At 35.4% G+C, this 15,958-nt stretch overlaps 2 protein-coding genes across 2 annotated transcripts; both read right to left on the bottom strand.

The window, feature by feature from the left end:
• Positions 1-474: 474 nt before the first annotated feature.
• On the bottom strand, positions 475-1,389 carry LOC113303510 (ferredoxin-thioredoxin reductase, variable chain-like). The gene has a single exon (XM_026552549.1). It carries the CDS (start codon positions 1,181-1,183, stop codon positions 728-730), a length of 456 nt encoding a protein of 151 aa, XP_026408334.1. The 5' UTR covers positions 1,184-1,389; the 3' UTR covers positions 475-727.
• A 682-nt stretch (positions 1,390-2,071) lies between these two features.
• LOC113303509 (repressor of RNA polymerase III transcription MAF1 homolog) lies at positions 2,072-6,556 on the bottom strand. Its single transcript, XM_026552548.1, has 11 exons — positions 6,393-6,556; positions 6,033-6,135; positions 5,801-5,871; positions 5,659-5,708; positions 4,405-4,478; positions 4,254-4,316; positions 3,805-3,892; positions 2,909-2,971; positions 2,743-2,828; positions 2,575-2,646; positions 2,072-2,463 (listed from the first exon to the last, which is right to left on the bottom strand). The coding sequence occupies exons 2-11, from the start codon at positions 6,062-6,064 to the stop codon at positions 2,382-2,384; spliced, it is 681 nt and encodes a 226-aa protein (XP_026408333.1). The 5' UTR covers positions 6,065-6,135; positions 6,393-6,556; the 3' UTR covers positions 2,072-2,381.
• Between the last annotated feature and the right edge of the window lie 9,402 nt (positions 6,557-15,958).

Below are 15,958 nucleotides of genomic sequence, written 5' to 3'. Positions count from 1 at the left end.
TAACTTACTACTACATGCTTTTACAACAGGATAAATAAAAGACGAGAGCTCCAAAGCTGAAAACCTCAAACTCTATACTAACATTCAACTAGATATGAAAACAGAAAGATGGATGAAGTGAACACATAGACACCAACTACAAATGCTACACTCTCCAATTATGTATGATGTATCATTTATCTAGAATAGTCATATGAAAGATTCAATCGAAACCCATCACTAGGAGATTATGCAGAGTATCACAAGCATAAAACGCCATGACTACAATCAATCATCCATCAACCATCACATAATGCAATCAGATAAAACCACCACCATCCACCAAACCTAGAACAAATATCTACAAAAAATTAAAAATGAGGGAAAAGCATAAACCAGCAAGCACTCAAAGCCTCATTCAGCATTCAGTTACCAAAAGCTTCAAATGAAAAAACAAAAATCAACAGAATTGTAACTAGTATACATCCAAAAAGGTGAATTAAAGCAATTAAAATCTTGTTTATTTTTCCTAATACTAAACCAGTAGAGTTTCAATTGTATAATAGATTTACCAGCAGTAGTAACAATAACAACAACAACAACAACAACAAAAAGAAGAAATTTGGATTTAACTTACAATCCAAAAGCTCAGGATGATAAGCAAAATAAATTCCTTCCCAGTAATATAATACACTGCACATTGAGTGACCGAGAATACTACATCTTCTTCTTCTTCGATGAAATTAGATTAATCAAGATATTCAAATTCATCTTCTTTAAGATGAGCAACAATTTTAACATTACCACGACCTTCAATTTCTTTAAAGAATTCAACCTTAAATGGAAGATTAGCAGATATATTCTTCCCTTTCCATAAACCAACATATTGTTTAATTGTCCCTTCTAATCCAGTAATATCGACTTCAGGTACTTTAGGTACATGGTAGACTATCAATGGTACTTTTACCCTAACCCTAGCTCCAACCTTTTCTAGCATCAATTCATCCTCAGATTTAGAAGAAGAAGAAGAAGAAACTGATGCAGAATCAGGTTTCAGTGCAACTTCACAAGATATAATCCTCTGTTTTCTTCTTGTATCAAAAACAACAAGGGAATTTCTTCTTGAAATGAGAAAACCCCTCTGGTTTTGCTGAGTGTAAGTTCTGATTGGTATACATGAAAATGAAGAAGTTGTAGTGGTCATTCTTGGTTTACTCTTTTCTCTGGCTGATTCTGGATCGAGTTTAAGTTCTTGCTGTAATAATTTCTAGGGTTGGTGATTTTTTTTTTGGTGCTGAAAGATGGGAAGATCAAATCAGATTATGGGGATTGGGTGTGAAGATGGGGTTTCAGAATTAAATATCAGAAATGGACACGTGTTCATATATTAATAATTAATCTATTTATCCTTGGCTAATTTTTTTTTAGGGTTCATTTTTGGAAGAGAATTGTCAAACAAGAAAGTTAAATCATTATCCGAAACAATCCAAATCTTGATATTTTTGTTAATGAAATTTTTGCCATACAAAAGACCGACTGGATAAGAAAATAAGTATGTGGAACCCTGAATGGATGAGGAATGGAAGGTAGAAAACAACAGAGAACTAGAGGCCATCGACCAGATTCTGTTTGTTATTAAGCAGTGAAAACGGATTTCATAAAATTTGTTGTTCCAAAGTGTCGACGAAGGACTAACAATTGCCGTCTACAAAACCACATTTCAGCAGTTATTGCCGAGTTTCAAACTTTTCTGCAAAATCTGTGATGGAAGAAACTCCGAGTCTATGACCATCCAAGAAAATGACATCAATAGATTTTTTTTCAATATTGGATTACATTGATACATATCCAGAAACAAATATTTCAATTACCCAACGCGTGTTGGACGAAAGTACTGCAAATGGTCCTGAGCAATAGTACAGACAGGTTGAGCAATAGGTTGAGCAAGCTTGCTAAGTACAAACCTTATTCACAAATTTAAACTCTGAACAGATGAGCTCTTAGGAACACCTGTATGCTGTACCCTCCCTATGTTAGTAAGGGTGTAGGGGTCTCAAACAGCCTGATTAGTAGTATCCAATGATAACATAGGTGCGTAGAATTAAACACAAATGCTGATCGAAAATGAATGTTTGACAATATTGAGACTATCATAGCATCACCTTTACAACACAGCTGTTGTAAGGGTTTCTATGATGTACATTATCTGCAAATAGATACAACCGAATATCTTCACCTTGCAATGCCATTGTACTGCTTATTCCAATCACATAGTACAGTTCGGCTCTAACTAACTACCTACTTATGTATATATATTATACAGCATACATTAACAGGTCTAAGGTGTAAGCCACTATAACATATACGAATTCAGGAAGTAGCCAATATGTATATTGGACATTTCACATGTCCATGTTGCTGAAAATGTACCCGTCTTCGTCATCCCGTGACTCATCCATAAGAAAACCCTCAGCTGCCAAATTGCTGCAACATACAATTGTAGATTATGAGGCTCAAATAGCAGAAAGGCACAACCAAGTTAATAGATTCTCACTATCTATTTCCACCACTTCTCACATAAACAATGTGGCCTACCTTAAGCAGCAACAGCGAAAGCTGATGACGCGTTTTATCTTTCTATTGTAAAAGAAGAAGTTGAAGGACCATCTAGAAAACAAACAAAAATATCAGAGATGGAGGAATCAAACTTCCTGCTATAACAAAGAGAATCAATTAATATACAAACGTAAGACATGATCTTACATGGCTCCCCTTTCCAAGAAAGGATCTCCATCTGAATCCGGTTCTGGACTGTAACAGTAAATTTCACATTCGCCAAGTTTCACAACCTGCATATCTAAATATTACTAAACTGTCTTTGGATACGTACAGCAGTAAAACCTTACTCCACACCTCTAAACAAGCTCACCTCATCCAATGACTTATACAAGCTTTCCAGTAAATCACTGCCCCCACTAGCAGCTGCCCATTCCTGCTTCCAAAGATTGTTTTAACGGCTATAGGGTAGTACAGTAAGGGGCTTAACATATTCCAACCACCTAAAGTTCCAATAGCACCACATGATATATTGCAATCCAGAACTATACATCTTTTGATTGGTTTCAATCCAGAAAATGTCAACAAAAAAAAAAGGAAAAAGGAAAAAAAAGATAATTTTTGTATAACGAATGAGCAAAACCATCCTTTTTAGAGAATTTGAAAGACAAAACTACAAAGGTGTAGTAATGAAGGCGTCTACGTAAAAATGAGAAAGAGACTGGCCAAATGGGTGGGTGCATGTGTCCAAGGTACTGGAGTAGAATTAAACAAGGGGGAGACTAAACAAGCAGCCACGGAAAAGGGTACATCTCAAACTCTAATTGACGAGCATAACGGTCTTTTTGTGTTGCGATTTTGATACTAAGGTGTTCTGCTCTACAATGTGCTGAGGTGGACTGAATGCATGAAATTTGAGGCTGCAATACTAGATAGCAAATAGGTTAAACTAAACAATGTTTAGTATAACATAGCAGCAGATTAAGCACACAAAGAAAATGGTGTTCTGTTGCATCGGATATCAAAGACTTTTTTGTGTGCTCAAGAATCATTTCATGCTAGTCTTCTGAAATCTAAATTTTAGCATCTATAACGAGGTCCAACAGAAAAATATGAAATTAGAGAGAGTGTAGTATTTTCAAGCAGTTGGTTACTTAGAGATAATTAAGACTTGGGAATATCTGAAGCTCATTCCCACTTAGTAGCTAAGACACACCAAACTCTAATATATGGCTTAGTATTCATTTAATCATGTAACACTCAGCATACCTTCGCTACTTCAAACATGTAGGTGTCATATGTCTGCTTAACACTGGTCCAATCTTCTTCTCTGAAGAAACGGTGAGCTTGCACTGCGCTGATAAACCCGAAACACATGGACAGACACGGTTATGTAAAGAATATGTTACCTCTCATGTGATCATGCCCGTAGATACATGGATAAGCCAATTGGTTTGACTTTCCATTAATACATCAGATATGATCAAGGGACAGTGGGGACAACCACAATTTTTTTTTTTTTTGGGATATGGAGAGACTCGAACTCTCAGCTCCACCTAGAGCAACGATTCTTAGAACCGTCTGTCAAACCTTCTGACAACACTCCCATTATTGGAAAAAGAGGATACAAAGCGGGTTGCCACGTCGCCGTACAAGCTGACCATGGCATTACCCAATATCCTCCTTCCCAGTCCAATGTAAATGAAGAGCACAGATACCTGAAATCGTAATCTGGATACATGTGACCGAGCGTAAGCACCAGGTAAATCAACGTCTTTCGGCTGGAATGAACGGTGAGAACATTAAATAGTTAGAAAAATATACAAGAAAGCTCGAGTTGCCAAAAGTATTTTGGTAACCTTCAGGCACCTGGATCTACTAGACAAGATACTAGCCGGAGAGGGGGGGTCACTGTCTGCAGATTGTCCAAGATAATCCAGAATCTACATGGAATAACAACAGAAAATGTTAAACACCACTGCCGCAATTTGAAAAGACAAACAACATTTGGCACAAACACGCAATTACATCCAAATAGTTCCAAATAACATAAGAAATAGAACTTGGGCACTAACTATTGATTTCTGTAAAGAACCTTGCCTCATAGAAGCAAGATAGACTGCACATCTTCCCTTAATTAGTAAGCAATTAATTAACAACATTGAAAAGAAAACTAGTGGGTGAATGATGGTTAATATGCAAAAGAAAATAAATACAGCTGAAGTTCATCAATCAATAATATGATTTCCTTCGGTAATTAATAATTGTAAACTTGAAGCATCATCGAAGAATGTTACAAGAGCTGGAGTTTCCAAAACTATGCATAACATTGCTTACTAAATTATATTTAGCTGCTAAAGGAAAACAGATAAGTTGTTCAACAGAGTAAATTTGTTGCTTCCACTGTGCCTTTAGGTAAGGTTTATCATCCTTGAAAGTGCATACTCTTAACTATCCTAATCAGTGTTGTAAGACCAATTGAGGTCCCAAATGATAATTCCAACCCTCTCAGTCAAACTCATTCCGGTCAGAGTAAAAGAAGAGAGTGACCAACTATAATGCACATTGAAGCAATTTTTGCTAAACCTTATAAGAATTGAAACATGAAAACAGAGATAATACTTCAAGTTTACATGTGACTTTGCGGTGAGAAATGAGTTTTACCACAATCCTTGTACTTCCCACTCTATGGTATGCTTTTTATTTACATTTATTCCAAGTCTGATGTTCTACAATCAATACTGTAAGACTGGTGCCACATTTTCTATCGCAAGTTCCATGTTGCTTTTCTTAAATATTGATTCATAAATGCTAAGAAAAACCTGAGTGCGGGTACTCTTTAGTTGATTACAAAACTGGGTATCAAATTCCTCAAGGTCATGTCTAGTAGTTCAATATTCTAAAGTCATATTTGATCAGAAGTCAAGATTGCATAATAATCCCGTTCTTTTTTAAAATGTGTTGTCAGTTGTGATGACATTAAGAGTTCTAACTTCAAGTTCTTATTTTATCAATCAACACAGGAAGCACAAACATACATAGTGGGAAACAGATAAACAACCAATATAATAAAACAGAGGTCTATAAGCCACGAGAAGTAGCGAATAAAAAGATGTAAATTACCTCTTGATCCAAACTAAATGACAGCTTCTTATCGGTTCCAGTATGTTTGCCTAAAAAGGTACAACACAGCAAATAAGATCTACAGTCTTCATATATAAGTTATTATACTACAAAATTTCCATAGTTCCATCATTTCACTTACATGAGTAAGCTTCTAAACTTCCTTTGATGCAATATTCCCCAAAACTTACGTAATTAAGGAACTGATTAATCCTGAAAAGTAACATAAAAGATATAGTCGGTAAATTCTTACAAGCATAAAACACACACAAATAAGTTATCCAGGACTACCATAGCACAACCAAATTGTTAAAACACAATAGCAGCCACTTCTAATTGACTAGAATAAATATCCAAGTTTTCAAGTATATTACCTGTCAAGATTTGTGAATTCCAAGTACTTCATCTTATTCTCAATCTCAAACAAATACACCCTATCTTTTCAATACAAAATAACACCTTCTGATACTCAAATTCCTGAAATCCGAAAACATAATATCCAGTCATTAACATGACAAATTATCAACAATAGATAACGCAAATTTCTCGTATCTTTCAAAAGCAACACACATATTAAAGATAGATATAAAAAATTAAGAAATCATAAGTTTCAAGTGAATATTGCTGCGTATATGTAACAAATACATCCATGGATTCGAAAATTAGCAGAGAAAAAATTGAAAAAGAAAAATCAAGTTTGCTTTAAAGATGAGATTGGAGATCTGGAATAATACCGTTTATTACAGAGAGAATAGTGACGACGAACCAACGAGTTTTCTGTACTCTGGATAATCAGATCTATAAAATACGACAGAGAGAGAGAGATTCAAAAGTTGAAAATTCGTTAGAGATATTCTTTGTCCGGTCTCGTTTAAGTTAGGTGACAGGTGCTGCCTCCTCCTTGTTGTACGTGTATTTTTGAGTCATCTAGGGTTTCTAGTTTTAGTCTTGTTAGGGTGCCGCTCTTCCTACTCGCTAAGTTACAGCCGGCTCGATTGTAGTAGATGCATTTATTTATTTATTTTTGTAAATTAGACATTTCATTAAAGAAACTAGGACTCGCAAAGAGTTTCGATACAACCGAATTAGAGCCATCTATCCGGGAGTAGCAAGTTTCCAAATATTAGATTTATCTAGTAGGATATGTTTTAAGCTACATAGAGGAGGAGAAGTCTATCATTCAATAACCGAATTTACAGGCCTAACAAATTTTGCTAAAACATCCGCTACTTGGTTACCTAGTCTAGGAACAGAATGAAATCCCAAAAAATTATGACATAGTTTAGTTATCCTATTGGCTTCATCAATACAAGCCTGTGCACGCCAGGAGATGTCAGGAAAATGCTCCTTAAGATACTTGAAGATGCTTTCACAGTCGCCCTCTATGCTGAAACTTTGAATCTGCTTTACTTTTGCCCAAATTGCTGCCTGTAAGACTCCTATAGCTTTTGCTTCTTGTGGATCTGCACTTGTGGATTGCCCTGCTCTTCCTCCTCCACACTTTACTGCATCATTTCTTAAATTTAAAGCATAGCTAGATGGTAATAAATCAGAGATCCAGGTTGTATCTACATTTATCTTTAGTGTATCTTTGTCAGGTTACTTCCATGTTTGCATTTGCTTCTTCTTTTTCATCCCTTTAGGTTTAGGGCATTTCTTTTTCCTTATTGACCAAAAGTCTAAGTGTCTCTGAATTTCTAGAGCTAAGTTCCTAGCTGTTTCAGATTTGTTTTCAAACACTCTGTCACATCTTTCCTTCCAGATAAACCACATCTTAGTTAAGAGCATTTCAATGGAAATGTATGACCTATGATTAGTCAACCAGCTGTTACAAAGATCTAAAAGGTTACTTGATCTGTTTAAGGATACGTGCACAGGATTGGAAGCTGATTCCCAAATTTCCTTGGCAAAGGGACAGTAAAATAAAAGGTGTTCAGTTGTTTCTACTTATACATGACATATAGTACAGTTAGGCACTACATCTTTAACTTTTCCAAAAAGCTTTGCATTAGTTGGAAGTGCATTTTGCAAGCATTTCCACAGAAATAACTTATTTCTTTCAGAGGTATTCAAATTCCATAAGCCTTTCCAGAAAGATTCTGGTAACGAAAGACTAACTGTGTCTTGTCCTGGTTCATTTAGTTTACCATACAAATATTTGACAGTGAATTCACCTGATTTTGTCAAAGTCCATCTGAGTTGATCCTTTCTAAGGTTCTGGTTACTATCTCTAAACAGATAATTCTACTTATTTTTGCAGCAATATAATCAGGGAAAGAAGAGGTGATATTCCATTTGCATGTTAACATGTCAATAAAGTCTGAGACCTTAACTAAATTATTGTTACTAGATGTTTTGAGATTTTCTAAAGTAACTTATAGGCCTGGAACCTATTTATCTTCCCAAATATTGATGTCCTTCTCGTTTCCCACTTCCCAAATACTGTATTGCTTAACAAGCTCTAGACCTTGTCTAATATAATTCCAGGTCCATGAGCCCTTTTTTGAAAGTTTAGTTCTAAAGGGGGATTTATTCCTAAAATACTTTGATCCCATTGTTTTTTCCCAAAGGGCATTGGGTTCCTTAACTAATCTCCAAGCTACTTTTGGTAACATTGCAAGGTTAAACTTACGGGCATCTCTAAAGCCTATACCTCCTTTGAGAATTGGTTTACAAAGGTTGGGCCAGGCTTTTGGGTAGAAACCTTTATGATCAGCATCTTTGCCTCACCAGAAATCCCTTTGGATTGCATTAATATTATTAGTGATCAGTTTTGGCATCATAAAACAGATCATTTAGTAAGAAGGGATACTAGACAAAACTGCTCTATTAAGAACATACTTGCTTGGTTGAGAAAGAACTAAGCCTTTCCAACCTTTAGATTTGGATTCCATTCTTTCCAAAATACGAGCAAAGGTTTTTATCTTTGACCTGTTCATAAAAAGATGAGCTCCTAAGTATGGGTCTTTAAGGTTTATGTGCTTTATTTTTAGTAGTTTAGACATCATTCTCTGGTGTTTAGGTTCTACCTTCTTACTAAAGAAAATTCCAGACTTTTCAAAATTAATTATCTGACCTAAGGCTTTACTAAAAGTTGTTATTGTGTCCAAAAGATTTTTACATTCTATCAAATCAACTTTTACAAAGAGCAGACAGTCATCAACAAACAAAAGATGTGAAATAGGTTCAATTTTAGGAGTTATTTTGACCCCATGTAGAGATTTCTTTTGCTCCTGAGTTAAAAGCAGTCTAAAGAAAATTTCCATACAGATGATGAATAAGTGTGGAGATAGAGGATCTCCTTGTCTAAGCCCTCTAGAAGGTTTGAAAGAAGCACTAGGAGAACCATTCAATAAAACAAAAATGGAGGTTGTTGAAATGCATTGTTCTATAAGTTGGCAAACCTCATCATTGAAGCCACAGGTTTTTAGAGCAGTTAATAAGAAATTCCAGTTAACTCTATCAAATGCTTTAGACATACAAATTTTTATCACTAATCCTCCTGTTTTGGTCTTTTTCTTTTCAAAGGAATAAATAATTTCTTGAGAAACTATTATATTATTAGAGATTTGTCTGGATGATAGAAAGGCAGATTGGAAGGGATAAATAATTTTCTCTAATAAAGGCTTTATTCTGTTAGCCAGATTTTTTGCTATAACCTTATAAATAGTATTGCAGAGACTAGGGCTGCACATGGGCGGGTATAAGATCAAACCAACCTCGCACCCACAGATTGCGGGTTTTTTTTCCAAAACCAACCCCGCACCCACAAACAACGGGCGGGTTTTGTTACCCGCTACGGGTTGGGCGGGTATGGGTTTAAACCCGCTTAGACCCGCTTTATAATTCAATACTCATTCACACACACACATGTTTTACTTAAGTTCACAGATGAAGATTAAGTGTTGAATCTGTTGATTTTTCGATTTTTGTCGATTTCTGGTGAAGATTCGAAGTTGTTGTTGTTGATTTCTGGTGAAGATTTCTGGTAATTGTCGTTCGTAAGTGAAGAAGAAGAACTGAGGAGGAAGAAGAGGAGAGGTCGAACATAGACAAGAGTGTAGAAAGTGAATGAGGGTTATCAGTTATCCTATCTACTAGTATTAGGGTTTCATAATGGACGGCTAGGATTAGTTTTATCTAATGGTATAAAATCTGCGGGTTTTTTGGGCGGGTATGGGCGGGTAGTAGCTTAAACCAACCTCGCAGCCACAGACAACGGGTTTTTTTTTCATAACCAACCCCGCACCCACAACGGGCGGGTATGGACTAAAAAACCACGGGTTTAGCGGGTACAGGCGGGTTTGGGTTTGGTGGGCGGGTATTGTGCACCCCTAGCAGAGACCAATCGGTTGAAATTGACTAGGATTCTTGGGATGTTTAATCTTTGGTATTAGAAAAAGATGAGTAGTGTTTAAATATGATTTTACTATTTTTGTTTTAAAAAGAAATTGTATTGTTTTTGTTACTTGTGTTCCTACTAAGTTCCATTTGTGAAGGAAAAAATTGACTGGAAAGCCATCAGGTCCGGGAGATTTATTTAGCTTCGTGTTTTTTAGAACTAAAAAAATTTCCTTAGGAGAGGAGATTTTCAGGATACAAGAGTTGTCAGCAGAGGAAATGACAGAGGGGATGTTTTTAAAAATAGGATTGGGACTTTGTTGATCAGGTAGAATTTCAGTAAAAAGGAGCTAAAGTAATTTGTTAAGATATAACTAATGTCTTTTCTATCTCTACTCTCTAGTTGCAACTCCCTGATCTGTTTGCAAACTTTCTATGGTATTCCATTTCCTTCTCCTTAAGGTTACACTATAGAAATATTTTGTGTTTCTTTCCCCAAGGGCTATTATATTATCTCTTGATTGTTGTTTAGTTATGGCCTCCTGAGTGTCATAAAGAGTCTCTAGTTCTTTCATTTTTTCCTTTAACTTTTTCTGCTGGGATTCAAACTATCTGCTCATTTGTAATCTTTCTATTTATTTTAATAATTTATTGATCTTCTTAGCAGGTAGGCCAAATATGTTTTTCTTCCAGTCTAATAAGTTTTTTCCTACTATTTTCAAGTTATTGGCTAGACTGCAGCAGCATCTTCCTCGGAATTTGGGGTCCAGGATTGTTCTATAACTTAAATACAAGATGATTCTTTCAAACAAATATCATAAAAATTAAAGACCCATTATTCTTTGGAAAATATAGTATCTAGAGTAAGCAAAATAGGACAATGGTATGAGCCTACAGCTATCAGATGAGTTAAAGAAGCATTAGGGAGTTGTGAATGCCAGTCTGCATTGATTACTGCTCTATCTAATCTTTCTTGGATGTTTTGAGTTCCTTCTCTATGGTTATCCCAAGTAAAATCATAACATGTACAGCCTAAGTCATATAATCCAGCATTTTCTAGTATCTTATAGTAGTACTCACAATCTATGTTTTTTAAAAGGTATCCCTCTTTGTTTCTCAGACTGATTAAAGATCGTGTTAAAATCTCCCATGAATATCCAAGGTAAGTTTCTTCGAGCAATTTGAGCACTAATTTCTGTTAGGAAGTCCCATGCTACTTTCCTATTTGATGGGTAAGGGCTTCCATAGCAGCAAGTAAGAACCCATTATTTGGTATCAAATGAAGTATTAACTATTACATTAATCATATTTGTGTTCCATTGTAATATATCAAAATGTAGACCATCAATTCAAGCCACAACTAATCCTCCTGCTAAACCTACTGGATCTACTATGTGTTAATTGATACTAATTTTTTGACTAGGCCTCTGGTTTTTAGTTTCAGATAAGAATAAAATCTATGGCTTTTCCTTGTTGACCAAATTGTTTAGATGATTTTGGGTCAATGGATTTTTACACCCTTGAACATTCCAGACTAGGATTTTCATTTCTAAAAAGGAACAAGGGAGACTAGAGTGTAGCAGTAATAATGGACTATACTAACAATTAAGAAATCAAGCTAAAGCACAGAAATTAAATTTCTATCAAATAAGAGTTAAGCAGAATAGGTTAAGGGTAATAAGATAATCTAAGCAGAGCACAATATCAGGCAGAAATAAAGGAAATCAAACTAACAGAAAGCTTAAAATTTAAGTAGAATTAATGGATTTGGGTGTACCTGTGTCTCCTCCTGTTGCTTTGAAGAGGATAAATCCAGGAATGGAATGGGATGAAAGGAAGTGCTATGAATATCATGAGTTGAAAGATTTGATCCATATTGATTAATTTTTAAAAACTGCACATTTTCTAATTGAAATGAGCAAATTTCCTCCGAAGAGGAGGAGAAAAGAAAATCAGAAATTGAAATTTTAAAGGCTAATTTGGGCTGAGTTAACGGAGTTTTGAAAGAAGGGGTTACACAAATTTGCTTGTCTTTCCTAGTTGAAGAGGAAAGAGATTGAATTGAAGGAGAGGCAGAAGAGACTGAAATTGGGGATTCAAAGGAATCCCTAGCATTTTCGAAAGAAAGTATTCTGCCTCCAAAATAGATGAGGCACTCCTAAGATGCTGAATCGGATTAGGTATGTCCTGCAGAATTCCAGACCCCATTGAAGCATCGATTCAGTTGATCTAGACTCGTCTGTGACTCTAAAGTTTTCTGAGTTAGCGGATCTGAACGAGTCCTCCTCAGAATCGGGTAGAGGGATATAATTCTCAAGAAGGTTAAAAGGGAAAGTTCTCTTTCCTAACATAGATGAAGCTGCAAGAGGCATCTCCTCATCTATTACAAATGGTACTAACACCTCATAAGACTGCTGAGGAGGCTGAAAATCTTGTTCCTCATCTACATGGGTTCTCAAGATATCAGTGAAGGTTTCACGAACGCCTGGTAAACTAAGATACGACTCTATTGGTACCATATTTCCTTGATGATCAAAATTGTCTTTAAGGTTCCAGACTTGTACCAAGACATTGTTTAGCCAATTCACATCGTCACTCGGATAAGGAGAGTTCACTGAGATGTCATAGATATCTTCCAAAGTCCTTCCTTTAAGTATCGAACAAGAGTCTACTTTATGTCCTAGTCGCATGCAGTGAGAGCAGAACTTGATGGAAGATTCAAATAGTTAGAGTAGATTGAAGTTATCGGATATCTACCTACTTTGACGAGAAGATGATCAATAAGGGGTTTTTCTATGTTAACCCAAACTAGAACTCTTGGTAGACAGTCAGATGTATTAGAGCCCTTACAAACTCTAGAAACTTTCCCTACTTTACTGGCGATTAAACCTAGCATTTTCTCACTTCTTTTTTCTCACTTCGCATTTAAGATTGAAGCCCATAAAGGTATATTTTTAAGTCTGTCAGTAGATATACTCATTCCATGAAAGGCAGTAGTTGCAGACATGGCATTACCAAATGGATACCAAGGTCCATTGGCAGAAACCCAAATAAAATCCTCCTTTGTTCTAAAAGTGATAATAAAAAGGTTTGGATCCACTTCTCTTAGTTGAAAACTAATTCGAGTCCCCCAAAAATGATTTAGCACTCCCCTAACTTCCCATTGTATTAAGATATCTACTGAGAAGATCCTATCTAAGATGTTGTTTGGTTTGCTACCATAATCTCTGATGAAAGCAAGAGGAGTTGGAAGGATTCCTACATTACTATGATTAGCAAAACGCGGAGCTAAGGAAATACTGAAAAGACGAGGGTACCCAAATATACCTCAATCTAAAAAAATTCCACCTATAAGTTTTTTCTCCAAAAGTGATTGTCTATGGACATAGTCGAGACAATACAACTAATCGGTTCACACTTCATGTGATCGTCGAAATATACCTTCATTTAGGTTTGAGTAACCGTACCTAAACGTGTACACTATGTTGGCTCAACAGTAGTTAACCGAAGTTACCCATATGAACACTCTCATATCAACCTTGTTCGTATTAACCATAACTAGTTCAAATGACTCAAATGAAACTAGTTAAATAGTTGTTCAATTGTTATATTCTTATAGAAGTATACAAGAACACAATTGAAGCAAAATCGATTTGATTTACTCGAATCAGTTCATGAACATTATAGAAACGGTTTGCAAAGATTGAATTCCTTATTGTATAAATGTATTAGTTGATGTACACAACCGATTTTAGAACTTTAACCTTCAAGTATGCAAACGGGTACGCATACTTGAAATACCTGTATTGAGTTTGGGTTTCGCCAGTATGGGAACGGGTGCGCATACCTCCAGTTCTAGCAGAAAATATCGGACATGAACCTCACGCCACTACGCATACGGGTACGCATGCTTAAGTTCCCAGACTTCTCAAACCAACAGGTACCCATACGGGTATGCATACTATGGTTCCTAGACATGGATTACATATATGCAAGAGTACATAACATGTGTTATAATCCAATGTTGGTTAAGCGTTCTAAACTCTTATTTCAATCATTAAAACTTTCTTAGAGGATGACAATAGCTGTTTCACACACTATTAGCATCAAATCAAGTTTCAAGTTATTGAAATAATCATAGCGAAACATTCCAAGTCTACACCAAATGATTGTATCACACAAACCATGTAAGATGTTACTCGACAATTTTCACATGATCATCTTTTGACTTTCGTCAAGAATATAAGATGAACTTGGTCGAAGCGAAAGCTTACCAACACATATTTTGAGAAATATGTAAGCGAGTTAAACTCAGCTCGAAATATCAAATGTGCATAATAGAAAACTATATAGCACTACGACTTATGTCTCAATGGAGATAGAGTATAAATAGACTTTCCAAGTGATAGATGAGTTTCATTCTCCACATACCTTTTGTTGATGAAGTTACACAATCTCTCCTTAGTAGTTATTCGTCTTCAATTGATGAACGCCGTGAAGTATATTGCTCAACTACACAATCTATCTTAGTCTGAGACATCTATAAGTAGACTAGAAATCAAGACTTATAGTTTTGATCACTACCATTGACAAACAAGCTTGAGATAGCAACGCTTGCGAGTTCGACCGAGCAGTGCTCTAACAATCTCCTCATTTTTCAATTTTAGTGACAAAACTATCAATAAATATGGATTACAAAATAAATAAACTTTGTAGCTTCTCATCGAAATGCTTGATCACCTTAGTTCTTCAACATTACTCGAAATCTTCGTCACTTCCAAGTACTCCAGTGATTTTGAACGTGTTCAACTCAGCCTCATTATTGTCGAAGATCCGTAGCAATAACAATGAGAAACCAGTTGCTTTCAACCATTGGTATATAGTGTCATAATATTATTATACATCATTAAAATTCAATTGTATCACAACTTTGACAACAATACTATGGTGATATGTATCACTACTCTTTAGTCAATACTTCATCTCACAATTAAAACGACTCCTCCTTAGATAATGATCCATAAACCATATGTATTTGTAGTATGAAACTACACATTCATTATCCCCCTTTTTGTCAATATAAATTGGCAAAGGTACGAAAACTAGTGGGATCCTAATGAAATTTTCATAGACATACTTGATGACCAAAAGAGAACAATATATCAACTTATTTAGATGAAATCATATAGCCGAAGCTAAATGCATTTATCAAGTTTATAAAGATACAAGAAAACTCATACAATATTCCACGGCCGTACTCCCCACAAATATTTGGCAAGCACAAGTTCAAATAATAACTCTCCCCCATAATATGTCATTCCCGTAAGAACAACAAGAGCGACCTTACTTTTACAAGAAAAGAAGGATTTCTTTGGATATAATCAAATCTCATGAGAACATGAATTTGTATCCAAAAATATCAATTAATTAATCCACAAGGAAAATTATCAATTCAATTGGCCATGCTCCGCATAAGAAAACTTACGTAGCAACATAGTATTTACACAAAGATGTGGATCAGGGAAATACCAATACTGCTGAATAATCAAAGATTTATTCTATTTTTCATCACTATTTGCACAATAACATATAATAGACTTAATCTTTGTAAACAAAAGTTCATCCTAACTTCCATCAATATTTGCATAAAGACATAATAGGCTTAACTTTTGTTGTCAAAGTTCATTCTATCTTTTATCAATACTTTCATACGGACATATAATAGAGATAACCTTTAAGAACATATGGGACAGTCAAGGTTCACGTACGTAAACAACATTATCCCATAAAAATTTGCACTATATGAAACTATAAAGGTTAATACTGCATAAATTATCTTCCAAATAACTTAGAATTTAAATAAATAAATCTAAAAACATTGCAAGATGAAAACGTTGGCAATAGCTACGTGTACTCACAATAATGGCTATTCCAAACCCTAGTTATCCTTCTTAAAAAC

The sequence above is a fragment of the Papaver somniferum genome, chromosome 8 (genome assembly GCF_003573695.1).
Source record: "Papaver somniferum cultivar HN1 chromosome 8, ASM357369v1, whole genome shotgun sequence".
Lineage (NCBI taxonomy): Eukaryota > Viridiplantae > Streptophyta > Magnoliopsida > Ranunculales > Papaveraceae > Papaver > Papaver somniferum.
This window is presented reverse-complemented; position numbering and strand designations above follow the sequence as displayed.

Bases quoted from the DNA above. Each gene is read 5' to 3' on its own strand.
- LOC113303510 (XM_026552549.1), bottom strand. From the start codon at position 1,183: ATGACCACTACAACTTCTTCATTTTCATGTATACCAATCAGAACTTAC.
- LOC113303509 (XM_026552548.1), bottom strand. From the start codon at position 6,064: ATGAAGTACTTGGAATTCACAAATCTTGACAG. The intron at 5,872-6,032 runs GTAATATACTTG...GTTACTTTTCAG, and splicing joins GAATTCACAAATCTTGACAG to GATTAATCAGTTCCTTAATT. The intron at 2,647-2,742 runs GTAAGATCATGT...TTTGTTTTCTAG, and splicing joins TTCTTGGAAAGGGGAGCCAT to ATGGTCCTTCAACTTCTTCT.